General features: G+C 38.3%; 1 protein-coding gene across 1 annotated transcript in view; it reads right to left on the bottom strand.

Annotated features, from left to right (window-relative positions):
• Positions 1-2,551: 2,551 nt before the first annotated feature.
• Positions 2,552-18,411, bottom strand: part of Mvb12 (multivesicular body subunit 12-like Mvb12) — a 125,616-nt gene continuing 109,756 nt past the window's right edge. The window contains exons 8-9 of the mRNA XM_067137356.2: positions 16,354-16,404; positions 2,552-3,708 (exon numbers count right to left, since the gene is read on the bottom strand). Coding sequence (XP_066993457.1) covers positions 3,673-3,708; positions 16,354-16,404 — 87 coding nt within the window. The 3' untranslated portion in view covers positions 2,552-3,672. The remainder of the gene's footprint in view (positions 3,709-16,353; positions 16,405-18,411) is intronic.

Raw genomic sequence — 18,411 nt, 5'->3', positions numbered from 1 at the left:
TTTGGCAAGCCTTACTTAGGCTTACAGCAAAAGGCTAAAATAATCACAAAATAGGCAAGAAAATTAGGTAACAGATGCGAACATAAACAACTTATAAAGAAGACACAGAAGACATTCCTTTGCGGTACAATCAATGAGGAGAACCAATGTCAATTGTTCAAAGATTTCTGGCAGATTCCATCCTGGGCTGAAAAGAAGGCATACATCAGAGGGCTTGTCACCACTAGGAATGTTCTCAGGAGGCGCAAAGAAACCGCAGGCAACATCAAAAGAAAGAACATAGGTCATGATATACATTTAACTAAACCTGACGAAGAAAGTGTGCGTGTTTGCCAAACATTTTTCATAAACACTTTGGGAATTGGTGAGGACAGTTACAAGAGATGGACACATGTAAACAACATCGAACATATTTCAACTTCTACTGGTAAAGGAGAAGATAATTCAGACACTGATGCCCAAGGCAGTCCATTGAAGAAACGTGCCCAAGAAAAGCAGGATGTACCTATGTCCATCAAGAAGAAAAAGAAAATTGAAGACAGGAAGACAATTCGGGAGTGGCTTGGAGTTTTACCTAAAGTTCCCAGCCATTATTGTCGAATGTCCATGAAAAAGTTATACGTTGAGCCAACTTTTCGATCAAAATTACATTTGTTTTCAGTCTACAAGGAATGGTGTGATGAAAACAATAAATCTCCGAGCTGTAGAACCCTTTTCATGGATACGTTGGAAGAAGACAAAATTGATATTCATCTGCCTAAAAAAGACCAGTGCGATATTTGCTGTGCATATAAAGTTGGTCAAGTAGAAGAAGAAAAATATCAAAAACACCTCCTAAGGAAAGATGAGGCTCGGGAAGCGAAGAATAAAGCTAAGGAGGCCAGTACTGATTATCATGTTGTGGTAACAATGGATCTTCAAAGTGTTCTTTTGTGGTCTAAGTTGCTAGCATCCAAGACATACTACAGACAGAAACTTCAAGTACACAATTTCACAATTTATGATTTAAGAAACGGTGACGTTACACTTTATGTATAGCACGAGGGCAATGGTGGTGTAAGTGCAAATGAATTTACATCATGCATAGTTAATTTTATTGAAAATTTGCCACCTCCAACCAATAAGGTTACCTTAATTTCTGATGGCTGTAATCATCAGAATAGGAACAAGGTTTTAGCCAGCGCCTTAAGTAATGCTGCTAGATCTAAGAACATCACCATGGAACAACTGTATCTGGAAAAGTGGCACACTATGATGGAATGTGATAGTGTTCATGCCACTCTAGAGTGCTACTTCTTTCCACCAATTAATTCACCCATGGATTATATAGCAAGAATGAGGCACGAAACCATAGAATGTGAAAACTGTCAACTTTAGTTTCTTTAAGAATTTTGAGCATAAATCAAACCTCCCATCGTTACGGCCTGGAAGAAAATCTGGCGACCCTGTAGTGACAGTTATCCGCCAACTGCAGTACTTACCTGATGGAAGAATAAATTACAAACTGGAGCACACAGCAGAGTGGGAAGAACTTCCACAGAGGAGGAGAATGAGTTCTCCGATTGGTGATCCACGCAGTTTGTACACTGCACAATTGCCAATCACAATATCTAAGTTCACTCATTTGCAAGAACTGAAGCAGGTAATTGAGCATGACCACCACTCTTTCTATGATAATCTATCTGTAAAGCCGGACAAGTGAAAAGTTCCCAGAAGAGGACAGTGATCAATTTGCACAGTCTAAATTTAATAAAATACAATTAGGAAGCATTAATGTAATAAAATTCAGCTGAATAAACTGTAATGATTCATGTGTTTGACTAAAATAAAAGCTTCATTCTGAAAGCAAAATCTCCTATGTGTAATTTCGTGGAAACCATAACCTCCTATGTGTCAATGTAATGAAAAAAAAATTAAATATGTGGTCAAATAAATGATATTACTGCACTTAAACAGTACAGGGTTATAAAAAGACAGGTACAGAAGGGAACTAGATTACTTCAATTATCATGAAGGTAAGTATTATTATATTAAATAGTTTTTTGTCTCTCCTGAAAAATTTGTTTTTTTGCACATAGGCAAAACGACAAACTTTTAAGTGTGTCTTTTCGAACATTATTTCAAGAACGGACACAGCAACATTTAATGCATTATATCCTGAAAATATAATCATTAAGAAGAATGTATTTTAGGGCTTTTTTTTAGATTTGTTCAATAATTGTAATTTTCAACTGGAATCCTAGAAAGTCAGGATGTTTTGTAGGTTCTTTTGATATTGCTGATGAAGAGAATGGCATGAATTTATCAAAATATGTACTGTTAATGAATAATGTAGATTAACTATGTTTTAGTGAAAACAATAAATATTGACAGGGCAGATTCATTAATAACCCGTTGTGTTATTTGATTGTCTCAGTCAATACGGACCAATATAGAACCAAAAATGATCAAATTTGTTCATTCTGATGTAATTCGAAACCAAGAACTATTGCCATATCATGTGCATTCACTTGAGTATAACAATCAAGAACTGTATGGAATTCCTGATTAAACGAATTATTGGTTTTATGTCCTACTTACTATTTTTAAGGCTTCTGGAGACAGTGAAGTATCAGAATATTGTTTTGTAAGAGTAGTTGTAAGTGCCAGTAAATATAATGACACGAGCTGATGTATTTGAGCACCTTCAAAATACCATCAGACTGCGTTAGGATCAAACCTTCAACCTCAGCCTCAGAAAGCTAGCACTCTACTGTCTGAGCCACTCAGCCTGGCAAAATTAAATCAACTGATGCAGAATTTAAGTTATAAAACACAAACAAGTAATGAGTTTAAAATTACATCTTCTCCATCAAGAAACTCTCATCAGATACTGATTCCAGTAATAAAAACATACAAATATAATACATTAAACCACAGTTCCAAACACAGCCAAGTACTAGAGGGAATTGGTGGGAGAATATTAGCATTACATTATTCACAGAAACCAGTCCTTTAAGTGGACTAAATATAGCTGAAAACACTTCAGTTCATTACTTCTAAATGGAATAATTTTATAAAAGAAAACAGAATATTCATAATATACAAGTCATGCCTGTTCACTGACAATGTAACAATTCATTCAATGAAATTTCTTTGATGGAAAATGGGCCAGCATTCTCCATCTAATAAATTTTTATACACCAAGATTCTCTTATATATTCAACCCATAAAATGACTCCAAATTTAAAAGTAAAAGCACATAAACAGCTGACATTAAGAAACTAAAATTGAAGTTTTAAGTTGGCACAAATCAAATGACATTTTAAATTAAACTATTTCAACTCTCTATAAAATTCTGTGAGCTTAATGCTTAGCAATGACTTTATACCACCTTCAATTTTGTATTGAATGTAACATCAATAGGAATAAGGTTCAGGCATTTTAAAATAAGTTTCTTGAGCAATGTCTTACATCGTGATGTCTCTTGTAGATATGGAAGGTTCACAATTCAGGAGTTCTGTGTTTCCTTCATTCAACTTGTCACAAACAAGAAGTTTATGAGCAGTGTTTCTTCAACTTCAACTGAGGTAACAGTTCAGTCTAATAGTGCCAGAGACACTACGATTCACACATTTCATCAACTGCTTTCAACACTGCTTCATTATCCGGGAGGAATAGCTTCATGAATTTTTAAGTCTGCCTTTCAATACGAAAATCGTAATTGTACTGAAAATTAAAACATAAATTATTTCAAATAATTCTTGATTATATCTGATGATATATAGACAATATAATTGAAAATCACATATAACATGAATAAATTTACAAGAATAATGATGGTGAAGGTGCAAGAAAATGAGAACACCTTAAATTGATGAAAATCAGTCAGCAATGTTTCACCCAACTTCCTTTTGAAGAAATTAAGAGACACGTCACTTCACTAAATTGCAACTATAAAAAGGACTTCAGTCTGCTTGCTATTTAAGCAAGCTAGCTTTGTATCATAAGTTCAAAAGCTACTGCTAAAAAATTAGTTGGACGGATTACAAATACAAAACTATATCATAACTTCAACAAATATTCTCTCACAAATGCAGACAGTTTCCTTGCTATTTTGGAATGTATGCCTGTGGATATAAGAACGTGATGGCTGAGATGAGAGAAATAGTTGAAGGCCTATAGGACACTCAAATAAATCCACTCTAGCAACACTATAAAGTGTAATGTTTCAATGTTATTTGCCCATAATCGGAAGAGTAACTAAACGTACATTTACAAAAAAAACCACACAGTTAAAATAGAAGTGGTGCAATCAAATAAATCTGTATAAATTATGTTGCAAGGTCATGCAACTGTATTGCAATGAATGCAATACCTGTTAAACAGACAACAGAGTAGGCAATACAGGCATACTGCTAGTCCCATATTAGTAAGATGTAGCAACCGGTAAGAAAAAGACACATGCACCTGTTCAGATAAAAAAAAGAAGTCATAGAGCCATTGGGTGGTGTGAATAAAAATGAGCATGCACTCTTTATTCACGAATTTAGAGCATGCACTCGCAATGAGGTGAATAAAAACCGTCTGTCGGAAGCAGTCGCTCACAGCAGACCTGTGACCTTGAGCACACACTCCAGTCGCTCGAGTAGCAGAGTGGGCACTCCAGATTTCTGGTGAATAAAGATAAAGCAGGCACTCTTTCCGGTAAGCGCCTGCTCATGTTTCCTTGAGCTAACTCAGTAGGTGACTCCAAATGATAGTGTCAAGTTCAATAGCATGGCAGAGGTAATAGTGGTGGTTAATCAGAAAAGAAAATTATACAAACTTCGCAGAGAATCATCTCAACTTGATTACAGAGCGTTGTAAAGGTCCAGTAAGGAGCATGCTGAAGAGCCTTCGTGGCTCAGATGGCAGCGCGCCGGCCTTTCATCTTTGAGTTCTGTGGTTCAAATCTCGGCCACACCATGTGGTATTTGTGCTGGACAGAGCTGAGGCGGGACAGGTTTTTCTCCGGGTACTCCAGTTTTTCCTGCATCTTTCATTCCAGCAACACTCTCCAATATCATTACATTTCATCTGTCAGTTATTAATCATTGCCCCAGAGGAGTGTGACAGGCTTTGGCAGCTGGCATGATTCCTATCCTCGCCGCTTCATTCATTCCATTCCTGACCCGGTCAGATGACTGGAAATAGGCTGTGGATTTTCGAAGAGCATGCTGAATGGTTAGCGGAGCATTTCCTTGGGCACTCCAAAGAAACAAGAGGTGGTGCACTAACAAATGAAGAAAAAATGTAAATCTTTTCGTGTTATGTTGGTGACCCTGGGTTTCAGAGTGGAGTTGGTGAAGACATCTCTGAGAACTGTGTCAAAAACATTTTCGCAGGTTTTGACATGAACAGAAATGAAAGCAGATTATTAGATAAAATTCCAACAAATGTTGCTTAGATGCAGGAAGCACGGGCTAAGTGGCAAAAATGTTTGAGCTTCCTTAATGCTGTCGGAACTTTAGACTGTACTCATGTGCAAATTCAGAAGCCACATGTTCATGGGAATGACTACATTTACAGAAAAGGCATCCCTAGCATCAATCTACAGGCCACTTGCAATAGAAAGGAAGAATTCAACCAATGTAGATGTATCACGGCCTGACTGTCTACGACTCCCGAATTTGGAGGAACTCCAATGTTTGCAGAGTTATGACGCTGACAACTTCTGCAGATCTTACAACTTGCTTACGTCACGGCGACGCAGATAGGTCTTATGGCGACAAGGGGATAGGAATGGCGTAGGAGTAGGAAGCAAGCGGCCGTGGCCTTAATTAAGGTACAACCCCAGCATTTGCCTAGTGTGAAAATGGGAAACCATGTAAAACCATCTTCAAGGCTGCTGACAGTGGGGATCGAACCCACTATTTCCCGGATGCAAACTCACAGCTGCGCGCCCTTAACTGCACGGCCAACTCATCCGGTCCTGCAGATCTGGTTCCTTAAAAATGTAATTCAATTGTCAATATTTTCATCATAATGTTTGTTATTTACGTTATAGACCTACCATTTTCCTAAATTTATTTATGTCGTAATATTCAGGCTATGATTTCCTACCTTTCAGACGGCCGATGGTAGGGTTATTCTCCCCCTGCATCAGATTCATCAGCCGCTTCTCCTATTATTTTAACATTATGCATTTGTTTCCTGTATGCTTTAATTCTACTTTATATTTCAGTCTTGTTTTCATTTTTGTAATTTTTTACCAACAGTTGTTAGACGGATACTATTCTTCTACCGCTTTTCCCACCTCTGTGGGATCCTGGGTGCGAATTGTATTGCACATGTGGATTTGGCCCTGTTTTACGGCCGGATGCTCTTCCTGATACCAACCCTAGATGGAGGGATATAATCACTATTGCGTGTTTCTGTGATGGTTGGTAGCGTAGTGTGTTGTGTTGTGTGAATATGAAGAGGAAAGTGTTGGGACAAACACCCAGTCTCCGGGCCAGAAGAATTAATCAGAGGCGATTAAAATCCCCGACCCAGCCGGGACCCTCTGAACCGAAGGCCTCAATGCTGACCATTCAGCCAATCAGACAGTTGTTGGACGGAAATATTTAAATTTAGCGAGTAGTTCACACTGAACTGTGTTCATTGCACTTGTTTTCTTGTGCTTCTTATCCGGTAACTGTGACCTCGAAAACATAATTTACGTTCCTTTAAAATGGAGATAAAAGCGGACTGGAATTCCACACTGTCGTCTGCCATGTTAAGCATTGGACTACCTGGAAGTCATCGAAGTGTTATCACAGTCTAAGGTGTTATATACATGGCACATGCACGACCTTGATCAGTGACAGTGAGTGGCTGCTCCAGACACTCGAGTGTACGCTGTGCTTCCGCTCGATATTTTTATTCACCGCAAATGCAGAGTGGAAGCTCATCGGCAGGGAGACACTCAGGCACTCAGCGAGCACACACTCACTCGCTTAGACTCATTTTTATTCACACCACCCATTTATTGTAACGTGTACCAGGTTACATGCACAGCATTGTTGTATATTTCATGTTATTCATGTGAAAGATTTCATTATGTGAGAAAAATATCGATGGATTTATATTATTATACCATAATTTCTGGTACCATGATATAAATTTATTAGGTGTAATAATTAAGTAAGAAACAATTAAGAGATTAAGGAACTAAAAAATAATGAGGAAAAAATCTTACGGTCACGAGTTAAAAATGGATGATGATATTGTTTAAAGGGGCCTAACAGCTAGGTTATCGACTACTAATGGTGGGAGGTACAAAGAAATGAAATGATAATTAAAACTTCAAAATGCATCCACTGACTAGAATCTAAAACAAATTATGGTGAAAAAATGATAATGAATCCAAAACAATCAGTAGAACCAATTCACAATACCTTCTCATTTTCTGAGATGATTCTTGTTGTCCAAAGGGGTACAAAATACAGGTCACTGGCCCCTCATAATATTACTAATTATTGGTAAAGCAGAACCGCGGTGTTCCTCCTATAGTGGTACTAATCACAGATAACGTAGACACATGGTATAATTACAGGTAATTACAGACCCATGGTATGTCACACATAATGGCACCACTCACAGGTTACATAGACCCATGGAGTTCCTCACAGAAGAGTACGACTCACAAGCAACGCAGACCCACAGAGTTTCTCACATTGTCGGACTAATCACGGGTGCTAGCTAGATCCATGGTGTTCCTCACATAGTGGTACTAATCACAGGATACGTATACTCATGGTGTTGCTCATATAGTGGTACTAATCATAGGTATAGATAGCCCTGCACAGATACACAAAATATTTTCCACATCCGTGAAGGGTCATCCATGGATATTGTAAATATTTAACGACAGTATATTACACCCAAGGTACTGAAACAGAGGGTCTGGTAACATAATACAATATACCTGATATCTGGCCCAGTGTTGCCAACTTATATTTTCAAGATCCACTAAATACTACTAAAAATCCGCTAAAATTCCGCCAAGAAATCCGATCTCAAATAACAACAACAACAACAACAACAACAACAACAACAACAATAATAATAATAATAATAATAATAATAATAATAATAATAATAATAATAATAATGTGAGGAAAATTCTTGGCCCCCGAAAAAGAGAAGATGTATATAGACTGAGGTCACGCAAAGTGACAGAAGAGCTTTCCAACATTGCAGCAGACATTCGCAAAAGACGTCTGAATTTTTATGGGCACGTCTGCAGACTGCCTGCAAATAGACTGACACACACGATTCTCACCTACATATTCCATGGGTACTGGAAGTGAAGAAGGATCTGGAAAAAGCCCAGATGAATCCAAATGACACCGCGGACAGAAACCTCTATAGGAAAAAAATTAATGGATGGAAAGTGCAACCAGAGAACGAAGTGAAAAAAGAAGACTGGAGCAAAGTGGACAGAAGAACGAAAAAGCATCCATGGAGAAAGGATGAGAGCTGTTTGGCAACTCAGAAAACAGAATCGTTAGAGCTTTGCGTGATCCATTGGGTCCATATGCACATAATAATAATAATAATAATAATAATAATAATAATAATAATAATAATAATAATAATAATAATAATAATAATAAATGTCTGTACTCACCTGATCTGTGAGTTCCACTGGGATTAACCCCCTGCCTGCGAGCCGGCGAACTAAAACTTGTAAGCGTTTTACTGCCGGGTGCAAACTAGGTGAATCCCCTACCTCAAGGGCTACACACAGAACAGGGCAGTTTATTAAACGGTCTTCCTTCATAGCATAAATATAAATGCTAGCATAAATATAAATGCTACTCTCTCTCAGAGTTTCATTATCTGTCGTCATTCGTCAACTAAGAGATAAGTAACCTTTCCTCACTCATTACAAATTTATGATTCCACGATCTCATAACATCAAATCCAAATAACACGTTTTCCTCGTGTGACTGCTAGCTCCTGACAAGAAATACCGAATAGCTCAGAGACAGACTGGAGTACAATTTTTTTAAAAAAGTAAAATGGATAAAACACTAAATTCCGCTAGAATAAATCTAGAATTCTGCCAAAAAATCCGCTGCCCGCTAAATGGTATATTTCTCCGCCGACAGTTTCCTAATTCTGCCAAATTTAGCGGAAAATCCGCTAAGTTGGCAACACTGATCTGGCCCCAGATCCCTCACAGTCACAGGTTTATGAGGGATTTTCTCTTGCGACAGCTACCGATGTACTGACCTTTGTTCCTTCCTTCCATTAATTGAGGGCAGGAGTCAATTAGGCGTAGGTCAGGTTTATGGCTTTATGGTTGGTTTTTTATATATCACCATTCTCTCATACCAATGTCAAGGGTCACCTAACTAACAAGCAAAAATAAGAGTATACCTGAGTGAAAATAAATTTCATTATTTAGAAATTATCAGCAAAATTATCCACGCTGCCATACAGTTTTCATCCACCATGACACTAACTTCGCAGATATCCGCAGCCATGCAGGGCTCTAATCACAGGCAATACAGACCCACGGTGTATCATAAATTATGGTACCACCCACAGGCAACAAAAACTCATGGTGTTCCGCACATAATGGTACTACTCTCAGGCAATGCAGACTCATGGTGTTCCTCACATAGTGGTACTAAACATGGGCAATATGCAAACCCGTGGTGTTCCTCATATAGTTAATGTAGACCCATGGTGTTCCTCATATACTGTAGTAGTACTACTCATAGGTAACGCAAACCCATTCTCAACACAGTGGAACCAACACATTCGAGGACAGTGCTCGGCACTTTCTCCAGCTAGACACTAGTCTGTGTAACCAAGCGCCCACTTCCCCACCTCGCTGAAATGCACGTAAGGGTACTGTTCTTAGGTAATGTAGACCCATAGTGTTCCTCACATAGTGGTACTAATCACAAGTAACGTCCACCCATGGTGTTCCTCATGTAAGGATTCAAATAACAAGTAATCTCATGGTTCCAATTCCAGCATCCCTTGGTCGCCCTATTTTGTTGCCTCTTATGGCAGGCAGGGGATACCATGGTTGTATTCTTCGTCTGCATCCAACACCCACAGGGGGTGTTAAAAATGGAATTTGTTACCCTAAATCTAATTGTGAATTATATCAAAGTCTTTCCAAAATGATATAATGAGACTGCAATGAATCCAATTTACAGGGCATTTAGAAAGAATGAACTCTACTAGACTTTCCCATAAAGTGCACAAATTTTTGAAAAACAAGGTCACTAGATGAAAGTGGTGAAAGCTAATGGAGAGACCTTGTTAAACTAGGATCCCAAATCAACTAGATTGGAATGTAATCAGAATTATAGTCTAAGCACACAGATTTGAAAAAGAGCAACGTGAACCTACATGAGGTAAATGGTTTCAAGGAATGGAAATTTGCACAGTCCTTAAGAATGACGAACTACTGGGCAAGAAGAAAGGCCAAAAAAAGTTGATTCTGTGTCGTCTTAGACGACCCATTTGTGAAGAAGAAGGAGAAGAAGAAAAAAATTATTTCTTTTATTTACAGTACAACCTGCAGGAGACAAGAAAAGAGAACATGTTAAAATGGGAAAACGTACTATCGAATACATGGAAAAAAAAAAATCTATCCAAAAGGGATATGGAAACACTATATGTTTCCCAACATGAGTGCATTTCATGTAGTGTATGAGTGGGTACAGTGAAAGCTGCATCTACAGTACCATTTCTAAAAATGAGAGAAGAGTATTAAAAAAAGAAAACCTTTTCCACTGGGGCTTATAAAATAACAGTGTATTGAAAATGTGAGAAACACTAGACAACACATATAAAAACATTTGCACTAGGGCCCATACAAGTATCAACATATGCTGATCACTCTCTTTCTAGCCTTGTATTTCAGATCAGTGGGTTATTAGTAGAGCCCGGATTGTATGTACAGTGGAACCTCGGATTGCGAGTAACTTGGTTTACGAGTGTTTTGCAAGACGAGCAAATATTTTAAATAAATTGTGACTTGATAAGTGGGTGAGGTTTCGCAATACAAGCGTCACGTGTACGTACGTTTCCACCTCCCCTGTGACTTTGTTTTCCCCTCCCCCTGCCACTCTCTTTCCTGGGAAAGTGTATGTAATCATTTCCCGCGCTGGACTTCAGTTGGCGTGCCTCGCTCGCATAGTCAACACCGTACGAGTGTACATGTTTTGTTTCTGTCATTTGTGATATAACTGTTCTGCAACGATGGGCCCTGTGAACGAAAAGAAGGCTAAAAAGGAATTCGGTTGGAAGGAGGAGATGATTACAGTGGATGAATCTGTTCAATGACAATGCAATGTCACATTTTCTTGAAATCCTCAAAAAGAGGCAAAAGCAACAGTCATTGGACAGGTTCCTCGTTAAAGTTGCACGAAAAGAAAACACTTCCAATGAGCCAACTGATAGCAGTGATTCTGTTAGTGAAATTCGTGCTACACAGTAACTCTTCTCATGTCATCTCTCGTCTCCCTCACACCAACAATGATTCTATTGTAAGGTAAAGTGCAGTTTAATTGTTTTACGTTATATTTTGTTTTAGAAATGTTATACAAATAAAGGTTTTTGTGTTGTGGACGAATCATCCGAGTTTCAATAGTTTCTTATGGGAAAATTTGCTTTGATATACGAGCGATCTGGATTACGAGCATGCTGCTGGAATGAATTATGCTCGCAATCCAAGGTTCCACTGTAATATAAAAATGAGAAATATGTACATAAATACAGTAGGGTAGCTAAAATTAGATATGTAATAAATAAAAAATATGTAACTTAATATCCAAGCTTTATTTGGTGTTCTTGTACACAGAAAAGGAAACAAAACTGAGAAAAAGTTAAAAGTGCAGATATTATTCAACCTCTAATTTTCATTTGAAGAATAATTAATAACTAAATATTTTTCCACATTTTCTGTGGTCATCCAATGCCCTCTGTCTGTTAGGATGTTCTTATATATATATATATATAAAGACCTTTCAACTTCAAATGAAATCACTGGCATGTATTTCAAATTGCCCGGCACAGAAATATTCAATTGTAGACTTGCTCAAGCAAGGAAGGTCCTTATCAAGAAAGAAGAAATTTGATCTCATCAAACACAAATATGCTTATTAGAAAAATGTTTCTGAAGACTTCTGCATGGAGTGTAACCCTTTATGTAAGTGAAGCATGGGCAATAAAAGGCGCTTTTGACATATTGCATTAAACTGAGGACTGGCGAAGGGATCACAAAAGTAGTCACTAAATCTGAGAGGAGAACAATGCGACAAAGTTTATGCAAGGGAAAACTGATAGACACAGCTCGAGACACCCAAGACTTGAGCGTCAACACAGCTAAGTGATGTGATTCTTTGACAGAATACCTTGCATTAAATTATTAAATTACTTTTAGAACTATTTTCAAGTGTTTAATTAAAAAACTGAAATCAATGTAAAATTAGCAAAAAAAAGTATTGAGTTTTCTTTCAAAATATTTAAAATATGTAATATTTATCAAAACATTTATTATGCATCAAAATAATTATGTAAAAAATATGTAACTTTAAACTCCTGGAATAATGGTCCTTTTCTTGTGATTTGCCGACGCTTTTCTTGTAGCTACATATATGGGAACAGAATATGTAATTAAATATAATCTGGGCTCTAGGTATTAGACAGTGTTTTCTGGTCACACTCTTTGACCATGAATTATTCGGAGGTTACACTTGGCCATGTGCAAGAGAATGACTTTGGCAGATGTTTTTGAACGCCACAACAGTTTGACTGACTCAAGCTGTTGCTCAAAGGTGTGAGTTTCAACATTCACATCATCTCTACTACATGCTTAAAGATGCAGATGCCAGTCCACTTCCTGAAGGATTTTAATTTCGTCGTAATTAGTAAGCAATTTTATGCCTTTTTCTGTATCCAGAACTAGGATATCACAAGACAAATATGCACCACTACACATGATTATGTTCCTAATCCATAGGTAGGCTATCATGCAGCAAATATTCGCTACCCTTCATTGAAACACTCAATACACAATAAATTTCTAACTTCTGACTAGAATGCAAAATATGAGCACAAACAAGCTCACTGTGTTATTCAACAACCTCACTGCTAACTGGCAAGCAAAACTGAACTTTCATCAGGCTAATGGCTTGCTTCCCGAAGGTGCAACTCACCCTGTGAAGTTCAGAAATTCAAGGCCTTTTTCCATTATCATGAGACTTTTCCCAACCTGCCACCTGAGGTGAGGGCTCTTATCTGTGTTAGAAATCACTCCTTTACAAGGGATGGTAAAGAACATTTTCAGGGCTAGAAAAAATGTGGCTGTACTAATCAGTAATAGTGAAAATTCATGACATGATATAGATTTAATAGAATGGGAATCAGGACTTCGAATTTATGACGTTTTAAATGGGAAAACGTATTAATGAGGAACACACTAACGAAGTTTCCCTGTATATGTTCAAATTCTGCATGTATGTGGTATGAATCACACAGCCATTTCTGGGACTTTTTTTTTTTCAGTCATTATCAATCATTACTGATCTGCATTGAAGACAGTCACCCAGGTGGCAGATTCCTTTCTGTTGTTTTCCCAGCCTTTTTTCTTAAATGATTGCAAAGAAATTAGAGATTTTTTGAGCATCTCAACTCAGCAACTCAGCTTGCTTGTGTACCAAAAGGGAGCAGTGATCCTGGGTTAAAACATGGCCAGGAATTCCCAAGGAAGTACACAAGTGCAAGTACACTCATACGAAAAACTTGTTAAGAAAACTTGAAGACACCGCAACGGCACTTGGCGCAGTGACATTATGAGCCCAGGGATGTACACGTAACTTGTTAGGGAAGCATGGCTTAACATGGAACAGAAATAATTGAAATTAAAGTCAAGTTGAAAATGTAAACAACAGAAAGTGATAAAATTTTGTCATATTTGCCCGCAGTATTAAAGTGAGCATACATGAATTACTGTCATTTCATTGGGACTGTGCGTTTATTTATAGCTTTAAAAGTATTATCGAGTGTGCCAGGTTAGATAGCGCTTAACTTCAGCAAGTACTCTGCCTGTCAGGTACGGGAAGGTGATACCCACAACTACACAGGACAGGAGGTCTACATACAGTGATGGAACGACTGCGGGCCTAGCGGCGGCAACTATCCCATTGATGGAGATTGCGAACAGCATGACACTCAGTACCGATGCCTGTGGTACTCCATTTTCTTAAAGGTAATATTGAGAAAATACATTCCCTACTCAGACTCGAAAGAACCGTGGGGGGTGGGGGGCGGATGGGACGGGACATGAAGTTCTCAATAAATGTTGGCAAATTTTCCCAAAATCCTCACTGGCGCAGTGTGGAGAAAATCCCATATCACCAGGTAATATCATAAGCTTTCTTCAGGTGAAAAAAACAAAGCGAGTAGGTGTTCCTTCCAGAGAAGGCCTCCGAATGCACAAACTCGCTGTAAGTGCTATGACAGAGCACAAGCCACTGCTGTGCTTCAGGGAAGAGAAGGAGAGGGAGAGGAAGTGGGGTGTATGATGGAGACAGAGAAAATGCTCCGCGCGTATTCACACGTTTCCTCGTTCAACTCGCACAGGATTCTCCTCGTCTCTTACAGGCAACATCCACAGTTCGTTTATTACACAGATGTAACTGCACACACAGTATAAGAACACAATGTAACTAAGAAGTACTTGTCAGTCAAGGAATGCACTGGATCATTTCTCCTCTTGCTGTTGGTCGCAGTAATGTTCTTTATTATTTAACATGCTTGAAGATGCATTGTTGCCACCCGACGATTGTGTATTCTTTCACTCACAACATAGTAAATGGAATGAAATACTGAACGAAGGAAACAATACGCACGATGGTGTAGTAGTGACCTTTGGACTCTGTTCAGGATGAGTGGTGTGTCACGAACAACCTGGAAAGCTACCTATATAATTGGTACAAGTTCGTTTTCTCTTTCTAAGGGGCTCCCATAGTAGTCAATTTGTGCAGAACAAACTGTACACTGCCTACTGGGGCTGGGAAGCATATGCGAAATGGGTGAGAAACTTATGCATCTGCACTGAGCATTACATCTCTCTCCCACTGCCCATCCCTCCTCAGACACACAGCAACAGGCAGCGGCTGGTTCTCTAGCATAGTAAATACTGCAAGTTCATCAATCTGAATTGCATGCCTGGAAGTAACAAAGTAATCTCACTTTCTCAAAGAGAAAATTTTTCTCTGCCAATCTGAATGCCCCAACGAGCATCCCTGATTGTTTTGTCGGTATAGTTCTGATACACCCTGCATACAAGATTTTAAAACGGTGAAGGAGAATGCCTCAAAAGATCAAGAGTTTAAAGCTGGAATTCATGTTGAACATAAGAGTCGATATAACACGCCTACAAGTGAGGTGGCTTTGGGGATTGTGGGACAGGAGTTTGAAAAGTGGGACATCGTTCTTCACAGCAGACACAAAGTTGGCATGAATCAATGAAACTCATTGTGCTTTGCCAGAGCACAAGCTGCTGCTGTGCTTCAGGGAAGAGAAGGGGAGGGAGGGAAAGTGAGGTGTAAGATAGAGACAGAGATCTTGGCAAGATGGTTGAGCTACCTTCAAGTTTTATTAGTGGGCCCAGTTACATGGCATGTACGTCAGTAGGGTCGTCCTGATCTGTTCATCACATTTACATGTAACCCCAAGTGGATCGAGATACAAGAGGTATTAAAAGTCAGACAAAAGACAAAAGCCCCATGACATTATTGCTTGGGTTTTTCATATAAAAGTATAAAAGATAATCCATCTCTTGACTAAAGGACCTATTTTTGGCCTAAGTAGGTGTTACGCACCTCTAGATTTAATATTTATTGTGGGTATCAACAGTGTTTATATTTACATGGGAGGCGAGTTATATTTTGATAATAATTAACATTAAGCCTGATAAAATATTAAATACATGGGAGGCGAGTTATATTTTGATAATAATTCACATTGGGCCTGATAAAATATTATATATGAGGAACATACAATACCATATGCTCATTCTTTTGAGACATTGTACATAAACACACACTTTTAATATCATTTATGCTGAAGATAAAGAGCACCAAGAGGGAACAGATATTTTAATTACCATAATTTCTTTATGGCAAGATACTGTAAGCTATTGACAGAGTATCTGAGGCAGATTCTGAGTCCAACTTTAACATGGTTATGACACTACATAAATATCTCTTCAGATAAGTTCTATCTCAGTTGTTCTCTCTTTCCTTGAAGAAAATAGGAAACTATAAGATCAGGCTTCAACCAAATCACTACCGATAATTGGAATTTACTCACTTCTTTATCCAGCTGATACTTTGTTTTGGCTTTTATTATAGGAATCTGAAACTAAGAAGAACATACTATTAAAATAAAAATCTAAAAACATCCAAGAAGCAATACATATAAATAATTAAAATTAAGCACTTTTAAAAGTAGGAGAAGTCCATGTAATTTGGACCATTCATCTTTAAATCTCCATAACAATACTGACCGTAATGAAAATATCTCAAATTTTATATATGATAGTTAATATTATGTATCAAGTGATTTGGTGAAAATAAATGTTACTATTATCTTTAGGATTTTTTTAAAAGTAATATTTATTCTAAAATTAATTATCATGTAATTTGGACTGGTAAATATAAACTCTCATAAGTTATTTAATACATTTTTCATTAAATACTAAGCAATAAAATATAACACTATGAATGTGGTCAGCACTTTTGGCATGTAGGACAATGATAAAACAATTCATCCTGAATTATTTAATTTAATTTCTGGATTGAACCATGTTGTAGTTGTCTGCACATCACGTACAGTTTGCCGACGTTTCTAATACATTGCAGTATTCTTTATCAAGGCGACTGAAATACCCCTACTCGATCCAAGGTAATCAGTCTCCCAGGCAGAAATTTACACTACTAGAGTGGCCCTGACCTTGGCCTTTTATATCCTAGCCTTTCTGGCTGACATAAGCCCTGGCTGTCTTGTGAGTATTCTGGAAGGTATGTGTCGCAGCCAGGTGGTGGGGGCTTGCCCGTGCTGTCATGTAATGGGGTTCCGGCCCGTGTGTTTATGTTGTGGTCTGTATGTCTTAAACTATGAATGATAGGCATCCAAGAATTACTGATTTTATATCCTTCTTCTAAATTTATGTTGTTCGGATGTTTCTTGATTTCGATAGCCTTGCGGATTTTCCTTTCCAGATTCCAAGGGATAGCTGCTAGGATCTTGGTCTTGTCAAATGATATTTCGTGCCTTGTTTCGTGGGTATGCTTGGCTACCGTTGAAATATCTGTGTTTTGGTGCTTGGTGTGTCGGATATGTTCTTTTAGGCGGATGGAGATCAGACGTTTTGTTTCAGCAATATAACAGGCTCCGCAGCTACATTCAATGTGATATACTCCAGGGGCCTGTAATTCTATTGTGTCTTTTACTGGTGGTAGATAACGGGCTAGCTTCCGGTGAGGTTTATAGATAGTTTTTATGTCGTATTTGTCCAGTATCTTGCCGATCCTGTCTGTAGTATTCTTAATGTATGGCAGTATCACTGTTTTCGGGCGGGTCAGTTATACTGCCATACATTAAGAATACTACAGACAGGATCGGCAAGATACTGGACAAATACGACATAAAAACTATCTATAAACCTCACCGGAAGCTAGCCCGTTATCTACCACCAGTAAAAGACACAATAGAATTACAGGCCCCTGGAGTATATCACATTGAATGTAGCTGCGGAGCCTGTTATATTGCTGAAACAAAACGTCTGATCTCCACCCGCCTAAAAGAACATATCCGACACACCAAGCACCAAAACACAGATATTTCAGCGGTAGCCAAGCATTCCCACGAAACAAGGCATGGAATATCATTTGACAAGACCAAGATCCTAGCAGCCATCCCTTGGAATCTGGAAAGGAAAATCTGCAAGGCTATCGAAATCAAGAAACATCCGAACAACATAAATTTAGAAGAAGGATATAAAATCAGTAATTCTTGGAAGCCTATCATTCATAGTTTAAGACATACAGACCACAACATAAACACACGGGCTGGAACCCCATTACATAACAGCGCGGGCAAGCCCCCACCACCTGGCTGCGACACATACCTTCCAGAATACTCACAAGACAGCCAGGGCTTATGTCAGCCAGAAAGGCTAGGATATAAAAGGCCAAGGCCAGGGGCACTCTAGTAGTGTAAATTTTTGCCTGTGAGATTTATTACCTCGGATTGAATAGGTGTATTTCAGTCGCCTTGATAAAGAATACTGCAATGTATTAGAAACGTCGGCAAACTGTACGTGATGTGCAGACAACTACAACACGGTTCAACCTGGAAATTAAATTA

The sequence above is a fragment of the Anabrus simplex genome, chromosome 1 (genome assembly GCF_040414725.1).
Source record: "Anabrus simplex isolate iqAnaSimp1 chromosome 1, ASM4041472v1, whole genome shotgun sequence".
NCBI classification, from domain to species: domain Eukaryota; kingdom Metazoa; phylum Arthropoda; class Insecta; order Orthoptera; family Tettigoniidae; genus Anabrus; species Anabrus simplex.
This window is presented reverse-complemented; position numbering and strand designations above follow the sequence as displayed.